Below are 16526 nucleotides of genomic sequence, written 5' to 3'. Positions count from 1 at the left end.
AAAGACTTTCGTCTTGTTTACATCAGGGTCCCCCATTTTCAATTCATAATGAATTGTAAGTAAGGGTGCAACTTGCACTGTGCAATCCATTCTTTGTGGATCTAGCCCACAGTATTTCTGACACTGGGAATACATTCCCTGAGATTCATAGATGTCCCTAGAATCGGATACCAAGAACATGCAAATGAACCATATTAAAAAAAAATCTGTAAATGTGTATTCTACATTCTTATGGAATGAATGAGATACAAAAAAAATATTAAAAAAAAAAACTTTTTTTTGTAATAAATTTTGAGTTAATTTTCATAACGCGATAATTTGCTGTGTAATTAATTAATCTAATTAACGCGATAAACTGACAGCCCTAATATATACGTATGTATATATTTGTATTGATATTTTTTTTTATTATCGATCGATATCGATTATTAAAATATATCGCGATAATTATCGTTATCGTTTTATCGCCCAGCCCATGCATGCTTTTTTCGAACGTTTCGTTTTCTCCGCTATGATGAGCTCTGTGACTGTCTGTGTGCTGCTTCAGCACGGACAGCACCTCTCAAGTACCTGTATGTGCATGTGTGAGTATGAGCCGAGTGTGTGTGTAACTAACAGCCCCGACCGAGGGAGGAGAGATATAGAAAACGGCCAACAAGATTAGTTCGCAGCGTTTAAATTCCTCTAAAAAAATCCATAATTTCTCGAGTACCAATAGCTTATAACTCAGTTATTTTCTAATTTAGTACCTGTTCCCACTTAGAACCGGGTTTTGGGGGGCATCCCTAATCCAGGGTCACGGCGGCATCCCTAATCCAGGGTCACGGCATAGGCGTCTTATGTGCACTGGCAGCCCCTGCGCTGGAAATGCTACACACACACACTAGGGCTGAGCCCAAACGTTCGAACCTTCGTTGGCATTCGAATTCTAAATCAACATTCGAATTCTTTTATTTTTAAATATTTTTTTCTATTCATTCTGTTTAAACCAATGGGGTTTTTCTTCACAGTTGCAGATACAGATTAGGCTACACTAATATTATAGTATTAAAAGAAACTGATGAGTTATATTCATTAGAAAGTTGATTTAATTGATTTAGTTGGGCTGGGGCTTCTCCCTGGGCTGGGTCTGGGGCTGGAAAGTTGATTTAATAAAAGAAAAAATACTAATTTAATCAGATTAATCACTTTATTACAATTGAGGATTTAGATTGAGTGTATTAAAAAAAAATTAATAGTTTTTTATTTAATTTTCTTATTTTACTTTTTTAATTAAAAACAAAGGTTCGAACTTCCGTTCGCAAAACCCTGACGAAGTTTGAATCCCAAAAACAGGCTACGGGAACAGCCTTAACACACACACACCTACACACCTACCTACACACCTACCTTTTCCCTTCATTCGATTTCTTCCATCATTTCTTCTGGATACACCAGTATGTTTTTTACGGTAGACCGGCTCCCAGCCCCAGGCCTGGAAGGGACCGGAACAGCAGCTATCAAGACTAAAGGAACAATTCACCCAATTTTCACAATTTGATTCTTTCACTTGGTGAAACTGGTAGTGGATATCATGCCGGTAACAGGTTATAGAATTAGGCAACAGAGAATTTCCAGATAACAAGAGCCACAAGTAACGTGCAAAACGGCTCCTTGTGCAGCGTTCTTCACAATTGACCTATCTCTGAAGTCTCCTTCAGAGACAAATCCTCCAGTCGACAAATGCTCAGTGCTGCCACCACTGGTCGCTAATAAGATCAGCACCTTGACCTGACATGTTAACAGTGATAGTAATGTGTGTTATTGGCGACCAGTGGTGGCAGCATCAAGCGTTCATCGGGGTTTCCCAGAAAACCACAGAAGAATGCGCCATTACTGATTTGAAAGGAGAGAAAATGGTCATTCTTATCTGAAATAGCTTGTGCCTCTAAGAACACTATCCTAATTTGGATAAAACAGATTTATTAGTTGATACAAAAAAAAAGATAATAAATGCCATACCTTAACACTTTGAGCGCCACGCCTGGTTTTCCGTTTTACCGCTTGAATGCCACCATCGGCGCCAATGTTAACGTTAATATCGCCTAATCTATGTTTTAAATTATGGCTATGTGTCTAATCTGCCCATCGCATTATCAAAGACTATTTTCCAGTCAGTGCTGTGAAGGCAGATTGTTTTTTTATCGCGTCGTTTCCGTTTCAGAGCAGTTAGAAAAGCCCCCGTTTTGATATAAAAAACAGCTCATTCTGGAGCATTCTATGAAAATCGTCTTTTAGTGGAATATTCCACAACGTTGATATTCGTCTGCCTTTTTATGAATCGTTTTCAAATAAACGCTAGATGATCAATATTATACGTGCACGCAAGCACATTACGGCCGCGCACTGATAATCGCTCCGTTGATTTCCTCACGGACTTTTACAGTAAAACCGAAAGAAGACATTTCACAAAACAGCTTATAACTTCATCAAACTTACTCTGATTATCCTACCACTGATAACATAGAGTCCTTACCTGACATCAGATGGTATCCAACTGGTATATTCCAATTCCTGATCACCATTCGAAAAAATCGATACGTGTATGGATCCAACGCGATACAGTAGAACTCCATGATCCGCGGGGCTCTGAGGCTCCAGAATGAACTCTGGTAACCCCGGCTGGATCAGTGAACTGGAAAATGTGGAGTACCGGATTTTTTTCCCCATTCATTTTCATTTAGTCCATTCCAAAATCACTTATGTCATCTGGGAGACGACAGGGGGCGCTTTTTTCCACAGTGATCGCCGGCGCCCCTCGGCTATACTCGGGTAGGCTCGGGTGATGCAATAATTTTTCAGATCGAAAAAATAAATAAATAAAAAAATTCCTAGAAATCTCGTGAGTGGCATTCTACGTCACTATTAAAAACCAGAGAAATCTCGTGAGTGGCACTCAAAGTGTTAAGAAACATTGTGATGGTGAACAAAGAGAACCTACGATTGTAACTTTACTAGCTTTGTCTCCAAAGCCAAAGCCCACCACCACCAACCAGTACAAGTTAGCAGAATAAGGCCATGTCCAGACAAAACAATTTCGGTCGTATCAGTCAAAGTATTTTATCGTATGCACCTTTCATCCACACTGCGTTCTGGAAACCTGAATACGCTATTTTCTGAGAACGGCTCCCAGAGTGGGCAAATCTGAAGACGCCCCTCTTGCGTTGCCGTCTTTACAAGCCTATATGCGTCTTTTCCTGAACATCCTTCCTTCAACATCACAACAACAATGGCATCGTACAGACAGAGTAGTTGCGTTCGTGTTACAGAAGCTATTGAGTTTGATCGGGCTTTTACAGCAAAATGTACTGCGCCTGTACTACCACCGTCAACAACAGATTGACATCTCCCTTAATCCACATGCGCAAACCCAGCCAACAAAAAATAAACATGATACATATGTCTTATATGTCCAGATATGTCCTGGCTAGAAGTGTTTATTAAACACCGGGAGGCTACTGTGATGAAATACACGATACGATACTAGCTAGAGATTAGCGTCACATAGCGGGCCTTTTTCTGAAAACCATTATTACCTTTTTTCAACTGCAAAGTAAAACTTTGTCAATATGTTTTATCTAATAAAATAAAGTTCAGTCTGTTCATCTCACTTCAATGCAGGGCGGCTAGGTGGTGTAGTGGGCAAGGCGCTCACCACCAATGCAGGAGACGCTGGGTTCGAGCCCAGCTCTCCGCATTCCTATCAGCTTGGCTGGTCGTTCATACTAACACAATTGGCAGTGTTAGGGGTGGGAAAGCTGATGGGTGGGGATCGGACGTTGTGGACAGCGACTCTTACAGGTCGGTTGGTGCGCCTGCGCAGCAGAATCAGGTGCGACTGCTGCTTCCTCGAGTACCGGAGGGGACATGTGATGTAAGGCTTCGTCCACATTGCAGCCGGCTTGTGGGAGGCATGGCCTAACAACGTTCGAGACAGGGGAGGGGAGAATTGGACGATACGAAATTGGGATGGGAGAAAAATAGAAAATGGGAGAAAAAAGTAGATAAAAAAAAAACGAATTATTGCAGAACATGGTATTTTCTCAAGCAGACAGATGTAAACACTGTAATCTGTGTTGCATGTACCTGACAAACTGAACTGTTTGTATTAGTCATATTCCAACTTAACTGAATGCACATGTGTGTGTGTGTGTGTGTGTGTGTGGACTACTGTACTATTACAGGTATTGAAATGAACAATGCAACTTCCTTATAAAAAAAAAGAAAAACAACTTTTTTTTAATTAATTATTAAATATCGATACTTGGCATCCCTGTATCGATACAGTATCGCCACGCAAAGTATCGCGATACTACTACGTATCGATTTTTTCCCCCACCCCTACTAGCTAACATTAACGTTAATGTTAATGCCATTCAGAATTTATTAACTTAGCTACAACACACAGTAACGTTAATACAACATGCATCATTGTTTACAATGAACGGGTGGGGCTAGTCGAAAGTACTGGATACGGACAAGTTAAACATCAATCAATTAATTTAATACAACAGGTAGTTCGAGCTGCACTGTCGGCTTTGACACGCTCTCTCTCTCCTGCCCATTAAAATCAGCAGTTCTCCCTCCTCAGCATGATTGCCTGCAGGCTGTAGCTGCATTTTGCCCATGTGAGCCGCGGTGTCTCTCTCCTCTCCTTAGGAAACTAGCGTCGTTAGCTCAAAAGCACAGAACCAAACGACACAAGTCGTTCCGCTAGTGAAACCAACGATAACACTTCCGGTCGGGGGGTTTCAAAATTAAAGAGCGACGTCTAAAACACCGGAAATACTTTTATTTTGTACATTTACAGTACAGCGTTTCAGCATTTTCGGTGTTCTCATTTGGACGCACTCGTTTTTTTTTTTTTTTAATGATGATGTTTACGGAAAACTTTTTTAAAATGAAAACTAAAAAGATCTAAATTGTTTTCGTCTGGACAAGGCCTAACACATAACGGAGGTCTGTGTCTTATGCGGTTGTATGTGGGAGATATTTGTATTGACAATGCAAATAAAGAAAGTCCTTGTACTGGGAGGGACTGTGTGTGTCTGTCAGTCCAACCTGGTAAAAACATATTGCGATCCAGCAGGCAGCGGTGTGGGAGTGGTCCACGTCCCCCTGTACACATGAGCCTCTCGTCTGTCACTGCCTCAGCATAAGCACATAGGATGCGACAGAGCTGACAGTGTTGTAGTCGGTCAGTGTGCTTTGTTCAGTACAGAGGCTCCCCAGGTGTTTCCTGCCTGGTGGTCCTGCCTGGTGGTCCTCCTGGTGGTCCTCCTGGTGGTCCTCCTGTCCTGATAGATGGGATGGATTGTACACAGAGGCCTATTGAGTAGATATAGCTAATAGGCCTCAGTCGATGGAAGAGACGTAGAATCCTTCCAATACACACTCAGAGTGGCTTCAGTATCTCCATTCAACTGTCACTAGGCCAATTAGCCATGATAACGGATGCTGATAGCGTGTGTGTGTGTGTGTGTGTGTGTGTGTGTGTGTGTGTGTGTGTGTGTGTGTGTGTGTGTGTGTGTGTGTGTGTGTGTGTGTGTGTGTGTGTGTGTGTGTGTGTGTGTGTGTGTGTGTGTGTGTGTGTGTGTGTGTGTGTGTGTGTGTGTGTGTGTGTGTGTGTGTGTGTGTGTGTGTGTGTGTGCGTGCGTGCGTGTTTCTAGTGCTGATCGTGGACAGGTGGAGCTTTCAGCCTCTTGAGTTCTGTTTCTCTGTCCTTTGTGTGATAGTATCTTGTGACCAGGGCCGGACTGGGGGAATTTTTCAGGCCGGGAAATATAGTGCAGAATATAGCCCCAGTCAGGCCACTTTTTAAGCGGGGGGTCTGTGGGTCCCCCACCAGGACATTTTTTGTTACAAAAATTGCATTCTGCATTCTGGTGCAGGACTTTTATCATTTTTACCCTTTAAATGCCATTGTTTGTGATGGCATCACAAATTATTCTTAAAAAAACACAACATTTAAATATTTTCAATATATCAAATGCAAAGTGGATTTTTCTGGGGGGGGGGGGGGGGGGGGGTTATTACAGGCTAATAATTGTTATAATCATCATGTGTCAATGATTAGCAACAACACTGACTTATCAGAAAAGTGGGAGTATTTCATTTTTAATCTGACATTACAAGAAAAATTTAAATAAAAATGGTTGTGATCAGGACTGAAGTTGAATAAAAGATTTATGAAGGGGGAAAAAAGTGGAAAAGTATTTAGCGTGGAATAGCGCACAAATAAAAGTATGTAGAAATTAACTGGTTTGTCAGTGTTGGAGTATAAATAGTGCCTGTCAAATGAGCCATACTATTGTCTCCATAGCTATAATATAGAATATACGATGGGTCCGCAAACATTGTGAAAATGGTCAATAATGCTGGCGCCATTCAGTAAAGATGGGAAAACAGCCTGGCAGTCAATGAGTTAACATTGGGCTTTTGACAGGGGACGATGATGATGCATGGTAACGTTAGCTAGGTTAGCTAGCTAGCATGTTTATTTTTATCACTGACTAACCTGGTGGTCCTGTGGTGCAAGAAAACATTTGTAAAATGTTGCCACATTTAGCGGCATCCCCATGCAAGTGCCTTTCTTTTTTTCTCTCTCTCCCTCTCTGATCCACCCTTCCTCTTTTTTCCACTGTTGAACTGTTGAAATATTCAATTTCCAGTCATTTCCATCTGACTGTTCTGTGAAATTACTGTATCTCCTGCAAGGGCCTTTCTTTTTTCTCTCTCTCCCTCTATGCTCCACCCTTCCTCTTTTTTCCACTGTTGAACTGTTGAAACATTCCAGTAGTGTTTGGTACATCTGACTGTTCTGTGAAATACAAGCAGTCAGCAGTATGTATTTTTCTCTCTCTCCATCTCTGCTCCATGCTTCCTCTTTTTTCACTGTCCATCTTCAAGCGCAGGTTATGCTTGACATTTCGCTATGTCTCCCTGTCATTCTGCAGAAGTGCTATCTGCCATTCCATTCGCTGTCTCCGCTGTCAATCAGTTGTATGGCCTGGTCCCGCCTCCACCAATCACATGCAGCTCCCTTTGAAGAAAAACATGCACAGAGAGAGAGAGAGAGAGAGGGAGAGAGAGAGACTTGTGTGCTTTTAGACCACGTTACCCTCTGTCGCAGTGATCTCGGACAAACTCAACTCCTTCTACGCACGGTTTGGTGCAAACAGCGGCGACGCTAGCTCACCGGCTAGTGACGTCACTGGCGCGCCGGCTGTCGTGGAGGGGGGGAGCATCCGCGGGGGGGCGGGGACGCTCTCTCATTGACGGAACACAGTGTGAGAAGAGCATTTATGCGGGTGAACACCAGGAAGGCTGCTGGCCCAGATGGGATAACAGGACGCATACTTAAGTCCTGTGCTAACCAGCTAGCCCCTGTGTTCACCACCATATTTAATCTATCCCTGGCGGAATCCGTGGTACCTGCCTGCTTCAAGATGTCTACCATTATCCCGGTACCAAAGAAATCCTCCCCAACAGGTCTCAATGACTACAGACCGGTGGCACTCACCTCTGTGGCCATGAAATGTTTTGAGAGGCTGGTTAAGGATCACATTTGTGCCTCCCTCCCCAGTGATATGGACCCTATGCAATTTGCATACAGGCCAAACAGGTCCACTGATGATGCGGTCTCCCAAGTACTGCACAGCACCCTCTCTCACCTAGACCGCCAGAAGGGGGGCTATGTGAGACTGTTGTTCATTGACTACAGCTCAGCGTTCAACACCATAGTCCCCACCAGACTGGTGGACAAGCTGATCGAGCTGGGTCTGAGCTCCGCTCCCAGCGCCTGGATACTGGACTTTCTGAGTGAGAGGCCCCAGGCGGTCAGGGTGGGGGGTCAGACCTCCAACACCATCACCCTGAGCATCGGGTCCCCCTGGGGCTGTGTTCTGAGCCCCCTGCTGTACTCACTATACACACATGACTGTGTGGCCAAGTTCAGCTCCAACTCCATAGTGAAGTTTGCGGACGACACAGTGGTGGTGGGGCTGATCTCGGACAACGACGAGAAGGCCTACCGGGAGGAGGTTGAGGTACTGGAACGCTGGTGCCAGGACAACAGCCTGCTCCTGAACATTGGTAAAACCAAGGAGCTGATCGTGGATTTTAGGAGAAGACAGCAGGGGACACACACACCACTGAGGATAAACGGGGCTACCGTGGACAGGGTGAGCAGCTTCAAGTACCTGGGGGTCCACATGTCAGAGGATCTGACATGGACAACACACATAGACTCAGTCGTAAAAAAGGCGAAGCAGCGCCTCTACCACCTGAGACAGTTAAGGAAGTTCAGAGTATCTGGGAAGATACTCCAGTCCTTCTACTCCGGAGCTGTAGAGAGCATCTTGACTGGAAACATCACTGCCTGGTATGGAAACAGCACGGCACAGAACAAGCGTACCACGGGTATTGCACTACCACCCCTGCAGGTCCTATATAACAAGAGGTGCAAATCCAGAGCCTGCAGAATAATGAAAGACCCTCACCACCCCAACAACAGCCTGTTCAAGCTGCTGCGGTCAGGCAAACGCCTGCGAACACCAGCAACTAGGACAGAGATACTTTGGCTCAGCTTCTTCCCCCAGGCCATCAGAGCCTTGAACACTGAACTCTCCACACACAAGCACACATGAGCACACACACAACACACACACTGTACACGCTCACACACTAGCAGCCACTTTAACATGAGCACACACACACTCATGCTGCACACGCTCACACTTATGGTCACTTTACAAAAGGAAAGGTCACTTTAAGAATAGTATAACTTGAGATTGTATAATATAGCATTGTATAGCAGTGTACATAAAGACCCAGTGCCTCATCCGTAGCTAACAGTGTATTGCACTACCACAGGACCTAGCATGTCCTACCATGCTCTGTAAAAACTCATCTACATATACCGATATGCCCTACTTCGATTACTTGTATTATTGCTATTGCACAATGTCGTTCTATTGGATTCTTATTATATTATTATTATTGTATTATGCACAATCGTTGCGGGAAAGACCCCCCACATTTCATTGTATACTTGTATGCTGTGACAAATAAAACTCTTGACTTGACTTGACTTGACTCCTGGTTGTTCCCCACCTAAGTTATCTAATTACCACGCCACCGCAACTAGAAACACTGGCCTGGCCAGCTTCTAAGTGCAGTGGCCTGACTGCGGGCAAAATTTTAAAAATTATTAATCTCCCGATGGCCAGTCCGGACCTGCTTGTGACGCTCTGTTTACTTGGACATTGGATAATATATATTTTTGTTGGTATAAAGTAAACTAATAAAGCTGTTGCATCCAAATTAGGAAAGCGTTCTCAGAGACATTAGCAATTTCAAACATTTTAAAAACTAATTAGTTGGCACTCACATTTGTCGTGCATTTTTTAATAAGCGTTCAATTTCACAATTTTTCAACCCACCATACAGTACATTCAATATTTTTCAATGTTCCATACATTCAATATTTTTCAATGTTCCATACATTCAATATTTTTTTTATTATTTTTTGTATCTACTTTTTCTCCCCATTTTCTATTTTTCTCCCTTCCCCAATTTCGTATTGTCCAATTCTACCCTCCCCTGTCTCGAACGTTGTTAGGCCATGCCTCCCACAAGCCGGCTGCAATGTGGACGAAGCCTTACATCACGTGTCCCCTCCGGTACTCGAGGAGGCAGCCGTCGCATCTTTTCACCTGCACAGCGCGATCTCTCAGCGGTGAGGGTCTGTGTGGGAGGGACACGCCGCCCCTGTCGCTTCCTGATTCTACTGCGCAAGCGCACCAACCGACCTGTAGGAGTCGCTGTCCACAACGTCCGATCCCCACCCACCAGCTTCCCACCCCCTAATACTGCCAATTGTATTAGTATGAACGACCAGCCAAGCTGGTAGCAACGCCAAGAGCTGGCCTCGAACCCAGCATATCCTGCGTTGGTGGCGAGCGCCTTGCCCACTGCGCCACCTAGCCGCCCCCAATACTTTTCAATGTTCCATGCTTTCAATATTGTTCAATATTCCATGCATTCAATATTTTTCTATGTTCCATGCATTCAATATTTTTCAATGTTCCATGCATTCAATGTTTTTCAATGTTCCATGCATTTAATATTTTTCAATATTCCATGCATTCAATATTTTTCAATGTTTCATGCATTCAATGTTTTTCAATCTTCCATGCATTCAATATGTTTCTATGTTCCATGCATTCAATATTTTTCAATGTTCCATACATTCAATATTTTTCTATTTTCCATACATTCAATATTTGTCAATGTTCCATGCATTTCTACTGAAGGCGGTTGTGCCATGTAAAGAAACCGTGGTCCCGATGCCTCTAATGTTATCTGAATACTAGAGCAAATAAATCTGTAGAACCAGCAGAAAATGGCATTTTTGTACGAGTCGTGCACACGTGTTTGATGATTCCTGTCTGTGTGTGTGTGTGTGTCAGTAGTAGGTCATGGCACACTGTCTAGACTAAACATGAACAATGGAACAGACACACACACGCGCACACACACACACACACACACACACACACACACACACACACACACACACACACACACACACTCTCTCTCTCAGGGATAGACAAACATGTGAGGTATGCTCACATTATCCTCGTCCTAGCTCCCCCTCTATCGGAGAACAACTGTGGCCATCGTTCCAATGAAGAAACCCTCTCCGTGGTCCTGACAAAGGATGTTTATTGTCCTTGTATTGCATGTCTGGGCCTGGCACACTAAATATTTAACATGTCCATAAAGACATCGGGTTTACACTGTCATTTTTACAGCACTTCCCTTTTCTAGGACAAGAGTTTAAATAAAATACACTCCACTTCTCACTCACAGCAGGTTGTGAATCAGATTTAGTTGAGATGTCTTGTTGCGCCGCTTAATATATTATATAGACTTGTAGACTAGACGCCTAAACTACTGAACATGCTCCAGCTTCCTGCATGACAAAGGACCCCAGGAAGACTAGCTGATGTTATGGTGTCAGCTAATGGGGATCCTAATAAATGATAAACTACACTGAGGTAAAAAAAATAAAAGGGCGGGCATGAATGAATGAATGAATGAATGAATGAATGAATGAATGAATGAACACTTTATTTAACAGATTGCAGAATGGGTACAATACAGTACGGCTCAATACACACAATTGTTAAGGGGGATGCAGACCAGAGAAAGACGTTTGTCTTGTTTACATCAGGGTCCCCCATTTCAATTCATAGTGACATTTATGACATACACAACATACATGACATGACATTTACGGCATAGGGACATACATGACATACAGGTATATAGTACTGTTACATTTGTGACATATACGATATGCAAATATACAGTACTGTTACCCATAGATCCTAACAGAGAAATTAAACATATGATGGGGAGGACAGCATAACAGTGCCAGTCAAAGGTTGCTACTCCTACAAGGAGTGGCACAAGGATGGGAGGGCTGAGTTTTTTGTCTGGCTACTCCGTTACCTAACGAGAGATATTGGAGAAGCTGATCGAGAGAGGTATCAGGAAACTCCATTGTTGTAGTTCTTCAAAGTTGGAGTGTTGAATGTTGCTTTGTGGTGTAATATCCCTTTACGGCAGCCCGTCAAGCTGCTCTGATTCCCATACTGAATGCCTAGTGTCTGCACTCGCATCACTGTGGAGAAAATGGTAAATGACTTGGTTATGTTATGGTTTACAACGTGGAAATGACATTATGTTCTGGATTATTAAATGTAAATGACTATGTTATGAGCTGCCTGGCTGGGGCGTTTCCGGCCCCTCTACCCAGTCTCATCACCTGATAGGTGTTATGTGAAAAGTGCCTGTGTTCAGACTGCCACTGGTTTAACAGGGGATTAATATTTAGCTGTGGCTTGAGCCACAGTGGAATGCCAGTAGTCTGGCTAGCAAGCAGATTTCTGTTGCAGGGCAGTTCACACACATAGCTTAGCGATGTGATGCAGACACACACAGAGAGAGAGAGAGTACTGTTGAGTTAAGAGGAGCCACTAGACTATTTATGACCGCTGTGGTGCCTAGGTTTAGCCTTTTTCTTCTCTGTGTGTGTGTGTGTGTTTTCTCGACCACTTTTGACCTTGATCCTATAGCCAAGGTCAGCAGTGCATACACAGAGAGACTTGTTATATGTGTTCGCTAGCATCACATGCAATCCAATCACAAGCAGACCCACACACATACACGTTTAGAGACACACACACACACACACACACACACACACACACGCACACACACACACACGCAAACACACACACACACACCGTTTGCCAACAAGTATGATTCTCTGATCATTATGGAAGTCAGCCCCTCATACTGTATATCCCTTCCCCTCTCTTTCTCCTCTCCTTTTCCTCATCCCTCTCTTTCTCCTCCCTCTCTCCTCTCATTCTCCCTGTCTCCATCCCCATCCCCACGTCCGTCTCCCGCAGTCTATTTGCGCTGCTGTCTAAGAAGCACAACAAGGTGCTGGAGCAGGCCACACAGTCTCTGAGAGGCCGACACGGAGACGACACGGCCCTGCCAGACTATGTGAGTAACACTCGACACTCTTCTCACTCACTAGGGTTGGGTACCGTTCACATTTGAACCGGTACCAGTATCAGTTCCTGGAATTCTGTATCTTCTGTACCCAACGGTCCTTAACTCTCTCTGTAATAAAGAAATAAATCATAATCAATTCCAGTTGTAAAAGAAATAAATCCAAACTTCATCATGGTTATTTACTCACAACATGTTGTTATTTATTGTTGTAACACACCAACACACAAAATAAAAATAAATCCTCAGTAAAACACATTTTCAAACTCCTCTGACCTCGTCTGGTCTTTCCAAAGACCCAAGAGATTGGACAGTAATATATATATTTGTGGAAAAAGCTCCCTCTTGTCCAGCATATTACACTCTTATACTAAACATGTAAAGGTACCAACATTTGATACCGATTGATCTAGCCGCATGAATCGCTACTCTGTGGTACCGATGTGATTCAGTCGGTACCCTTAAAAGTACCGTTCAGTAGAGTTCAGTACCCAACCCTACACACAAAACAGTGCCCCTTTTGCAACGTCATCAAGTTAAAGTTTCTTTATTAGTTGTCATACAGAAGTACAGAATACTTTTATACGAAATGCTTCTTTCTGAAACCATCTCAAAACTCATGTGTGGAGATCGGGGCAGGAAACGGACCTTTCTCCTCGGTCGGCCACAGCGGCGGGTGCATTCATAAATTCACCAGACCAGACACTTTCATTATTCTACCAGACACTTTCATTATTCTACCTGCCAAGTTGAATGTTAGGATGGAAAGGAGGGTGGTTGTTTAGCTGCCAACATGTCTAGACAAAATGTTCTGCCATTTGACTGGTGGCTAGTGGCGTTAATTACCCTCCCTGGTTGAGATTATCCTGAGGAACCTGTCATGTTTGATTTATAAAAGCTTCTCACGGCTTTGCGAGCCAGGACCCAGCATCATGAGGTAGGTAGTAGGTACGCTCACAGGGGCACCGAAATACTAAATGTTGCCAGAATCATCCAGTGAATACCCATGTTGGCAGTCACTCTTGATTTGCATTCACTACTATTTTTTTTACCACTCGTACCAAATGCTATGTTTCACTTTATTTGGCACAAAGTCTCATTTATACGCGAAAATGGCGTCAGAGCTCTGCCGGCGGTGTGTGGGCCGAACCTCTCCCAAAATGTAACGCCGGTAGGGGGATGCTAACCTCGCACGGCAGCTGGCTTCGCCAGATCACGGGAGACTCCATCTTGTCAGGCTTCAAGGCATGCGCTTGTGACCCGAACCACAGTGGTTCGGACCAATCGGGCGACCTGTGAGGAACTACCGGCAGCTATGGGCGTGGTTTAGGCATGAGACAATGGCAAGTTAGTTACAAAACACTTTAAAACTATATTAAATATTATAGCTATGGAGTGAGTTTGAGTGATTCTGAGTAATCCCGGGAAAAGACGCGAAAACAGCGATTGAGTGAAATTCACAAAACATGTTGCCATTCCTCGCTTGGATCAACAATCAATCTGAAATCAACGCTAGATTATCGGTATTATCTTTCATCATGCAGGCATGAAAGGGAGACGGGGACGCGGGGCCACTCCATGCTTTTGATCGCTACCAACACACACACACACACCACTCCGACACGCTTCGATTCCGGGGAAAGAATTATCGGATCAACGCAAGATCGATAACATATAGTCCTTACCTTGTCTCTGATGTACTGCAAAAAGAATAATCCAATTATCTGATCGCCATTCCAAATACTGGTTGCGTCAGTGTATCCAGCGTTATCCAGCATTGCATATGAAAGGGGGGGGGGGGGGGCAGGTCGATGCATCGATATAAGCCGGAGTCTTGCCGGAGTATATAGACCCCGCCTGCACGGCTCAGCTCGGCCGAGAAAAGAAACCACATCGTTTCAAATGGGGTGCAATACCGGCTGCAAGCCGTTAGGCGGCGGTATCGCACCGCTGCGGTCTCAGACAGAGTGTTACCCAGTCCTACAGCACAGCAGGATGAATTATGAATGGAAATAGCGAATAAAAGAAAAACGGATCCAATAACGAGTTGACTCGTTGTTTGCGTCCAACGATTGGCGGGCTATAACGAGCTAATTCGTTTTTGGCGCAGAAACGGTTAAAGGAACACACCAACTTTTTGGGAAATTAGCTTATTTGCCATCTACCCTGGAGTTAGACAAGCAGATACATACCCTTTTATTCTCTGTGCATGCATTAGGCTTAGGGAACAGCCGCACTGTTAGCCTAGCTTAGCGTTATTCACTGGAAGTATTCAACTCCAAAACGTTCCTGTAACATGTTGTGACCTGTGTATTTACCACGTGGAGAAATAAAAAAAATTATATAATTAGACATTACATTTTTTGTTTTCTAAGCAGATATATACTCGGAACAATTTTTTGACGAACCACTGCTGCCTGGGCGCAGTGATTTAATTGCCTCAAAAGCCCTGTAAAAAAAAATATATATAAAAAAAATTCCTTTAACACTTTGAGTGCCAGCCACGGCATAATTTGTTATTTCATGCCAACCGTTGAGTGCCAGGAACGAGATATGCCGTTTTTTTAATCGTTATTTTTTTTATTAGCGATTTCCATTCATATTTCATCAATCTATCCTCACGTTACCAGTGGGGATCTGTCTGAACTCGAACAGGGAAAATACCGGCCCCTATCGTCTCTCCGGATGGTACTGCACCCCATTGGATTGGATTGAATGAAACGCATGGAGAAAAAAATGTCCTGCTTCCACATTTTACTTGTCAGACAAGTAACCGGAGACGATCAAAGTCATTGCCCACCACCAGAACAGCGGAGAATGTGTGTTTCCAGTACCCAGCGTTGGATCAATAAACGCGATCGATATTTGGAATGGCGATCAGGAATTGGAATAATCTTTTTGGAGAACATCTGATCTGAGGTAAGGGATAATCAGAGCTATTTTCACCTATATATCAGCGTGTGCCATATGTGTGTCTGTGTGTGTGTGCGATCAGGAAATAAGATAATCGATTTTTCAGCCCGCTTCTATAGCGTGCATAAGTACACATATACTATCGATAATCTAGCGTTTATTTGAAAACGATTCATAAATAGGCCGAAAAATGACAGTGTTTTGTGTATTCCAGTAAAGGCCGTTTATCACAGAATAAATAAAAAAATCTGAAACTTTCAAAATGAGGGTTTTTCAAAATGGTATAAAACGGAAATGAACCAATTAAAAAAACAATCCGTTTCGACAATGTTGACTGCAAACAAGTCATTGATAAGCGACGGCCATATTAGACACATATCCATAATTTAAGATATAGTTTATGCGTTCGCAAATATGAGAGCTCTGTCATTGAAGTGGGTGGTGGCATTCAACGGGGTAAATAGGACACTGAGGCCGGCACTCAAAGTGTTAAGTGAGTGGATATCTTCTCCTAACGCTCTTATTCTCCAGCCCAGGGCCCTACTAGAACCTTTACACTGGCTGTCTTCTACTTCACACAGTACTATTTTGAAAGGAGATGCTGCCATGTACCTCTTCCCCTCTGCAGTAGGAAGTTGTTCGTCATCCATTTGTTTATTGCTAAGAGACGGGCGGAAATGGAGTTGATAGCTGTGTGATCATTTGGTTCAGCGGAGATGTACAATTGTGTGTCATCTGCGTAACTATGGAAACATACATTGTGTTTTCTAATGATGTCTCCAAGTGGCAGCATGTATAGTGAGAATAATAATGGACCAAGGCAGCTCCCCTGTGGAACTCCGAAGTAGGTGTCATGTTTCTCAGAAGAATGATCTCCAAGCCTGACGTAATATTTCTCCCTTTGATATATGTTCTGAACCAGTTTAATACATAGTCAGAAAGACCAACTAACATTTCCATACGATTTATTAGGATATCAT

At 43.4% G+C, this 16526-nt stretch overlaps 1 protein-coding gene across 1 annotated transcript in view; it reads left to right on the top strand.

Moving 5' to 3' along the window:
- Positions 1–16526, top strand: part of dym (dymeclin) — a gene marked incomplete at its 5' end in the record, with an annotated part of 215942 nt that overhangs the window by 69508 nt on the left and 129908 nt on the right. The window contains 2 exons of the mRNA XM_084325001.1: positions 548–584; positions 12525–12624. Of these exons, the coding sequence (XP_084181127.1) occupies positions 548–584; positions 12525–12624 (137 nt within the window). The remainder of the gene's footprint in view (positions 1–547; positions 585–12524; positions 12625–16526) is intronic.

Source organism: Notolepis coatsorum (genome assembly GCF_963971535.1).
Source record: "Notolepis coatsorum genome assembly, chromosome: 11".
Taxonomy (NCBI): Eukaryota; Metazoa; Chordata; class Actinopteri; order Aulopiformes; family Paralepididae; genus Notolepis; species Notolepis coatsorum.
Note: the sequence above shows the minus strand (reverse complement) of the source record. Positions and strands in the feature narration are given on the sequence as shown.